At 37.9% G+C, this 8128-nt stretch overlaps 1 protein-coding gene across 1 annotated transcript; it reads right to left on the bottom strand.

Moving 5' to 3' along the window:
* Nucleotides 1-761: 761 nt before the first annotated feature.
* On the bottom strand, nucleotides 762-7892 carry LOC104403621 (hypoxia-inducible factor 1-alpha; the record flags this gene model as incomplete). Its single annotated transcript, XM_010011834.1, has 7 exons — nucleotides 762-909; nucleotides 1094-1200; nucleotides 2581-2783; nucleotides 3840-3952; nucleotides 6622-6706; nucleotides 6802-6947; nucleotides 7702-7892. Coding segments are annotated over 7 exons (993 nt in total), but the record flags the coding sequence as incomplete, so codon positions are not given.
* Between the last annotated feature and the right edge of the window lie 236 nt (nucleotides 7893-8128).

Here is an 8128-nt window from a genome sequence, read left to right as displayed (position 1 = left end):
ATATATCTCTCTCTCTCCACAAAAATCACCAGGATAGGAGCTTTAAGAATCCTTTTTTTCTTACTCGTTCTTTCCTCAAAGGTAACAGTCAAAGCAAGTACTACTTGTGGTGCCATCAAGAAAAAGTCACAAAAATAAACATGCTTTTCTGAAAGCATTCAGAAAGTAAGAAAAAAAAAATGTTACTTTTAAATGAACGTGCAATATATTGATTGATATTGGTACATTCACTAAAGTTTAAAATAAACTACTTTAGAACTACTGTACAGTTGCAGAAAAACAGTCAACAAGTCTGTCTTCAGTTGAAGCATTCAATTTTAAGAGGAATTCTATGGAAAACAAGATAAACAGGATTAAAAAAAGACACCACTACTGCTGCTCTGAGTCCACGACTAAAAGTTATTAGTGAAATGAACTGCTCCAGACTACAAGATTAGGGAGTTGTCTAGAACACACACAAACTCCCTAATGCTTCCATTGCGATAGCACAGCAGAGGCTGGCCCTACATTCATCTGCCTACGGAGATCTTCCTACTGACACCGTAAGATAAAAAAAGTGGTTGGTTTTCAAATGCAATTCCTGATCCTAGGACTGGCAGTATTCTAAGCAAAGTTTCATTAGTTGGAAACAGTCATACCATAACACGTTCAACAAGGGACCACATTCTCAGCAAGTTGAAAAAAAGATGCAATGCCATCAGAATTTGACTTTGTCTTCAGTAAAGATGATGACAAAGAACAGCAATGCACACTCAACTTACCTCAACACGTAGTTTACACACACTATGCACTGTGGCTGAGAATTCTTAGTGTTGTATATAACAGTTGCTTGAGTTTCAACCCAGACATAGCCACCCTGTTTAGCAAGCATTCTGTACTGTCCCGTTGTCACCTGTCCTTTGGTGAACACTGAAAGCAGAAAGGACACCAGCTTTAATTACAGGCAGAAAAAAACCAAAACTGTTTTAAGGTAACTATTCACTGCAATTTTCGTATCTGCAATTAAAAAAAGCCCTCATTCTTCTGTTGCTTTCCCCTGGTGCTGTAGCTCATCTCTTGTAGCTGGAGGACTTTAGATGTGTCTTTTACTTACTGTCATGGTGTGTTTTGGTCAGATGATCAGAATCCAGCGCATGATAGTACTCATAGATTGAGCGACCCAGGAGTTCCTCTGGCTCATACCCCATCAACTCTGTAATTCTTTAAAACAAGGGAAAAAATTGCTAAGTAAAAGCCGACATGGACTAGCACAAGCACTAGAGAACTTGGGATGTTTGCACATGTAGAAAAATCCTAACACGTACACATTAACAGCAATTTTGGTTTATTGGATATTTTCATTTTTAAATAAATTGCCATTTTTTTTATGCTCCTTTGAACAGAAATTTCAGCAGGCACAAGATTTTTCTTCTCACTGAATATTTATAAATCACGTCCTGTGGACAGGATTAAGTAAATCCCTGCTTTCTAGCCTTCCCCCCTCCTCCTTAAAAGTAGACCAGCTACTTATGGACTAGAATATCCAGCTTAAGCAAATATGAGTATTTGCTAAAATAACGTAGCCATGCGTCAACTGTTGTAAACCTGCAACTAAGAAATTAGGAATCAGATTTATTCTTCTTCCCCCTCAATCACTGCTGGCTTTTAAAGAAAACAGTATTTTCTTCAGCCTCTAGAGGGCCCTGCTAAACAAGGGAACTCGTTTATTTTGCCCTATTCTACATGCAGAATGTGACCAAACAAGTACTTTTCATATGACACCATCAACCCTTGAAAAGTAGTTGCTGCAGAGGGCAGAAGATAACCTGCACTAACATCTTTCTGCATGTAACAGCAGCAACTAATTGTAAGTTCGTTTTTGTTATTAAAAAAAACAGGCAGTAGCAAATAATACCCAATCAAAACCACAAAACCCCCCAGACTCAAACAAGAAAAAACCTCAGGCCAATGATTTCTTTCACTTCTGTTTTTAAAATCTGTCAAGCTAACTTTCCAGAGGATAATAAGAGCAGTCTTGTATATTTGACTAGATCTATGATTTGTTCCTGAACACCAAAAAAAAAAATTAAAAAAAAAAAATATCATTTTCAACAGCAGATTTAATGCATTTAAAGTACAGATGAACTTCTGGGAGTTTTTGGACTGACAAAAGCAGACATTGACCTCCTGAGGAGGGGTGGAAGTGGTAACAATAAAATGCATCTGACAAGTATTACATACACACTCTTTTCAGTCACCATCTTAGACAAACCTAAAATCCTCCCTATTTTTTCAGTGTCCAGAAGAACCTTATGATTTCAGTTTAATCACTGCCACTATACTAAAGACCAGATTGAAAAGGCAGTTAACTGCAGGCAAAGGATTTATTCCAAAGTAATAACCTCCACTCTCCTTATATTTAAGGATACGGCTTTTAAATAAGACATCAGTTAGTAAAAGCCAAAGTATCCCACTAGTGACTCCGCTGTGCAGATGAATCAAGTTACAAGTACGACTATGTAAATGTATAAGGCCAACATTAACCAGCATGTACCAACCCTGCAAATCCTTCAAATGAATTAAGTACAAAATATATATTACCTTTCATCACAATATGAAAATTTCATATCAAGACTGTGACGACTGAGGAACGTTTTACTGTCCAAGGGGACCTCAATGTTTGATGGATGAGGAATAGGTTCACAGATCAACACCAGACACGTCATGGGAGGCTTTTTGTAGCCACAGTGAGTTTGATTACCACATGTGTCATATACACGTATGTGCCCGGTGCAGTGGAGTACCTATGAGAAAGTTCTATTTTAAAAAGAGGCTAGGTTCTTGTCTGTCAGACAACACAATCCATTAACACACTCAGAGCACAGTCCTTCCCCTCCCTACCCCTCAGTGTGACAGGAAAAAAAGAAGGGCAGCAGTGCTTTCAGATGGCTGGCTACAGGACAGCAGTCTTCCTCCTCACGCTATGCAGACTGCAATGAGTACACAGGCTGTGAATAATTTCCTCTTGGACACTGGCTGAAGCCATGCTAGGTATTTCAGTATTTCTGTGAAAGTTACATTAATGACAACACTGATAAGCAATTGCCTCGGCAAAGGCTATCTTACTCTTTAAATTTGAAAGTCATAGTAACAGTAGCAACCTCCATTTTAAGTCTTCTGCAGAAGTAATCAAATACATTCTTCAAGACACAAGAAGTTTTGCATTTTGTGAGGGATTTTTAACCATTTTTAAGTAGAAATTGTTCATGGACAGCAGCAAAGACACCAGTTTAATCCAGAATAATGAAATTTAGGTTATAAAAGAGAATTGTGAGCCATAATACCACTCAATACAGTAAGAGGTTACTTTCTGTCCAGGGGATAAAATGCATTCACTGCAGAAAGTTATCAGGCTGGGCTTTTTTTTGTTCCAACTGTTACAAAAGGGATAGCCAGCAGCTTCAGAAAGAATTATATTGAAATCCTTCAAAGAGACCTCATCTGTCACGTTTACAGTGTCAAATCAAAAGAAATCGGGTATCAGCATAAGTAGCATCAAGTATTTTTTTCTCAGAGGAGAAGGCTTTATGCAAGCATATTTAGTAATTAGAATTTCTAGTAAGTAAATGACCTCTAATTTAAAATGGAAAATTCATTAAGAGTTTTGAAAAACTAATTTTGAAACACTGTTTCAGTTACTTCCATGATGTATTCAGCATTAAAATTCAGCATATTGAAGCACAATCATTAAATTAGTGAAACTCCAGCTCATTACATGAAGTCAAAATGTTGAAATACAACATTATGACATGTGAAGAGGAAGCTGCCAAACTACGTAACTACTCCTTTGCATTAGTTACCTTCCACGTAGCAGACTTTATATTCACTGTTCTTCCCCTGCTAGTCAGTGTACACTTCATTCTGAGAAAAAAGCTGCGCTCTGTATTTTGCTCTTTGCCCTTTTTCACAGGACCTAGAAAAGCAAACAGTAAACCAATTCTTAAGCTCTTGGATCATCTTTGGAAGGCATAATCCCTCACACCCTCCATGTTCTAGACTTCTAAGACTAGAAGACAAAAAAAATAAATTAAAAAGACTGGTAAACCTAGAAGTACTACAACACTCTTCAGAAGAAGTTTTACTCTGAGGCAACTCCACATTCTCAGGAAAGAAGAGTGAGGAGAATGAGAGACCAGTTGAAAATTTAATATACTTTAAAATTGTGAGAGGACAAGAAAAGCATGTGCAGAATGAGAAGTACTGTTGAGTTGGTTTCCACTGAAATGCATCAGTAGCTCATTGCAAGTAGGTTCAAATCAAATACGTTTGGGGCCTGTAGCTCTTCAGGACTGCCGTATTTTAAGTTTTTCAATTCAGAATCTACAACTCTGCTATTTACTTGCATTCAAATATTCCCACAGTGACTTACACTCTTTGAGTAAACAGTACCAAGTTTTTAAACACATTATGAGCATTCTTGGAAGAGAAAATAGTCCAGAAATCCTAATACAAATTAGCATTAGTCACCAGCAGGCTTTAAGTTAAGTTTTTGTTTTTACAGGGGGAGAACCTTTCAGCTATTACTAGCTAGGCTATTCTGGGCAAAGAAAATGCAAACTGATCCTAAGAGGAGGTCAGCTCACTGTGCATGTATGAAGGAAATAAAGCACCTAGGACAAGGAGCAGTGGAAGAGTAAGTTTGCTGAGGCATGCTAAGGGGTCCACCAAATCATGGCAGAGGGTGGAGGTTCAGAACATGTGAGCTTACTTCTGATACGAGCTTATACAGTAATTTGCTCTCATCCTCCACAGACAATAGCAGCTATGAAATTCTCCATGGTGGCTTGTACTCCAGATACTAGTTTCACAAATTCATTAGAAAAACATTAAAGCCCCAATGCTACACTGTCGATAGCTTCTAGCAGAGGCTAATGGGGAACAAGCCTACTTCATGCCACATCAAAATACCGTCCCTAAAGGGGAGGAGGAATAAAGCAGAGTTCAGACAAGCAACCAAAAACTTCTTTAATTCAGTACGTTTTTCATAAAACAGGAGTTAAACCAATCTAGGAATTCATATTTGAAGACCACACATTATTGTTACTAGTCCTCATGTTTAAGGCTCTACTTTAAGAAGCAACCGTAAAAGATGGACTTTCTCAAGTCTGAATCAGCACTGGACAATATTTAAGACTGCCATCTTTGAAAGTTTAAAAAGCAACTTCAGGAAATCAGAATGCAGTTTAGTTTCTGCCAGTCACATTTATAGTCATTTGCACCTGTAGAATCCCAAAGGGGAGTATTTAATGCTCAATTCAAAACCCGAATAATTCCAGTGATGTAAGAGCTGAATAGAATGCAACCTGGGTATTCTAATAAATATAAAAATGTACTATTACTACGGTAATTTAGACTTTTGCCTGCCAACTTCATCTGCAAGACAGATTTTGTAATAATGCTTTCCAGACATCTTATTCCAGTCTGGCCAATTTAGACACACTACAGTCGGGTTGCAGGAAACTCAGTAATATGACATTTTTAAGAATAAGCTTTTGCAACAAGACCTTCTTTTTTTTTTTTTTACCCTGCTTTAGTGAAGTTGTTTCCCCATCCCCTCCCAGATGCATTACTGTATTCCAAAAGGATGGGGGGGAAGTCTCATCAAGCCTTAGAAATATACTTCAATGCTAAGGGCAGTTTAGAGAACGCAAAATCAAAATGCTATGGTATCTTATCAGGTCTCTTCCATTGAATTAAACAGAATGGCAACATAAGATGAAAGCAGAGGTCAGGCTTGGTAATTTATCACAATCTAGATTCAGAGTCCATATAACCCTTGTTTGATGAAACAGAAATTAAAGAGGTTGGATTTTGGACATCTAGCAACTGAGTAAAGCAGATTTGTTTGGAGGCATGCAGGCTGCCAAGTCTTTATAGTCATTAACAAACCTTTAGAAAACATAAAAGCAGTAATTCATGGGCATTGGTTAAATTCAAAAGCATAGAGAATATGTGAACACAGTGTTCTACTCTCTCAGACAGAGAAGAGTCAGAAATCTGTGAAGATACCAATTTCATGCACCAATTAAAAGGTGCAGAGAAGCATCAGTCCCAAAGCCCTTTCTGGGACTATCCAAGTATTGCACAATTATTTTTTCAGTGCCCTAAATATAGTATCTTTTTTTGTTTGTTTTAAGTATACCACCACAGATTCCTGGAAAAAAGCTTCTGCTTTCAAATTGTCCTGTAAAGGCAAGCCCAGACCAGGACAAATGCACCAATTTAACTTCTCCATATCCTTCTACAGCAGTCACTTAAGATCATTCTTATTCAAGCTACCTCTAATTCTATTCCTGTAGGCATGCTAGTTCTTTCAACCCTCAGTAATTCCATTTCAGTCATTAATTTTGTTTTAGATTGAAGTAGTAATGAAGTCTCCTCATCTTTCTAATTAGGATACTGCCAAAACATTCTGGTTATTTCTGTTGTTATTATCTCTGAACAAGGTTTATTTTGAGATTTAAGCACTAGAAGATATTAGTTTGTTCTCTCAACAGCTTTTTCTGGCAGATATCTAACTGTACTAATGCCAACAGGAACTATCCATAAATAAAATCAAATTGATTTTGCCTGTCTTCTCACCATTTCTGTGTGTAAGCATTTCTCTCAGCTCTTCATGGTCACATGGATGAGTGAAATCAAACACACTGTGCCCCGTCAACTCAAACTGCAAAAAATAAGAGGTAGATAGGTGTCTATATATACAAAAACTTAACAACTTTTATAGATTTGAAACAGTGCTAGGAAATGTTAGTATTTCACCTGAGTGAGTCCCATACACTTGTTCACGTTTTCAGACATGTAAATCATGTCCCCATCTTCAGACAGAACCATGACAAATCCATCAAGAGCTTTCAAGTAGAAACAGTTCAGTTCCTTCTCCATTTTGGCTTCTGTCTCCAGCTCACCTACAAGTAGCCACACATTTTTGCTTAAGTAAACATCAGTCATTCTTCACTTACTATCAGGAATGACTTCTGGCACCAGTCTGCACAGAGTCAATCTTGCAGGACTGTTCAAAACCAGTATAATTCACTTATCTAAGTGATCAATTAAATTTTTCAAGCTATAGTAATGGTATCACAAGTCACAGAAAATCAGAGTCAGGTTAACCCTCTGTGCTTTCATGCATAAACCAATAAACCTTCTACCTTAAGGAAAAAGTCTGCATGGCAAAAATATTACCATTTATCTCAAAAAGGTATTACAAACTTTTCTCAGGGGCTTCCTAGGAGACGTGTCAGAGTACAGCTACCAAAGTTACTCCTCCATGTGGTATAGGTAGTCAGGCATGAGGACAAATAACCAGTACAGCATCTATGGCACGCTGTATGGATACTGGTTCATAAGCTAACTCAGATACTCCTGTAGTTGCATAGGTAGGTGTAACTGCAGAGATAGATATATACTCAGCTAACTTGCCGTGATAAGCCAACTAGGATCACCAAAATAGAAAGGGGAAAAAAAAAGCCCATTGAACAGTGGCCATAATTTTCCTGTGCCATCACCAATAGCCTATTTCTACTGCAAGGTCTTCCAACTTTCCACAGAAAGTATGCAACTATCGATGTATTTATTTAACTGCTGATAGCTTTTGGAAATAGCTTCTTCCTCAACATAACTCCAGCCCCTTCTCAAGATTCTGCTGCACCATCCACTTACCAGCATCTAGAAGCTTTCTCATGCGCAAGTAGCTGATGGTCAGTCTCATAATGGATGCTTTGTCCAGGTGTGCACTCACAGTGTGAGGCAGGGGCAGCTGATGAGCAAGCTCATAGAATACTTCTGATTCCTTGCTCCTTCGGCACCGGGCTGCATCTCTTGATTTCTCTTTTCTGCGTTCCGAGCTAATACTATATAAACAAAGTTTGGGGTTAATACGGGAAACTGAGTTCTCTTTGCAAGCTAAATTTGAAACTAAGCTGCCCAGTAGGCAAGTACCCAGTTATCAAAATCAAGTAATTCAAAATCTCAGTTTAAACTTGTAACTATAATTCTGTGTAGAGTTCTGCCATGGTTGGGCTCTGACAGAATTAAATTCAAACCCACAGAGTATTCCAACAAGACAATTTCAAACAGGCATCCACAT

This window comes from Nestor notabilis, unplaced genomic scaffold, assembly GCF_000696875.1.
Source record: "Nestor notabilis isolate BGI_N333 unplaced genomic scaffold, ASM69687v1 scaffold29123, whole genome shotgun sequence".
NCBI lineage: Eukaryota > Metazoa > Chordata > Aves > Psittaciformes > Psittacidae > Nestor > Nestor notabilis.
This window is presented reverse-complemented; position numbering and strand designations above follow the sequence as displayed.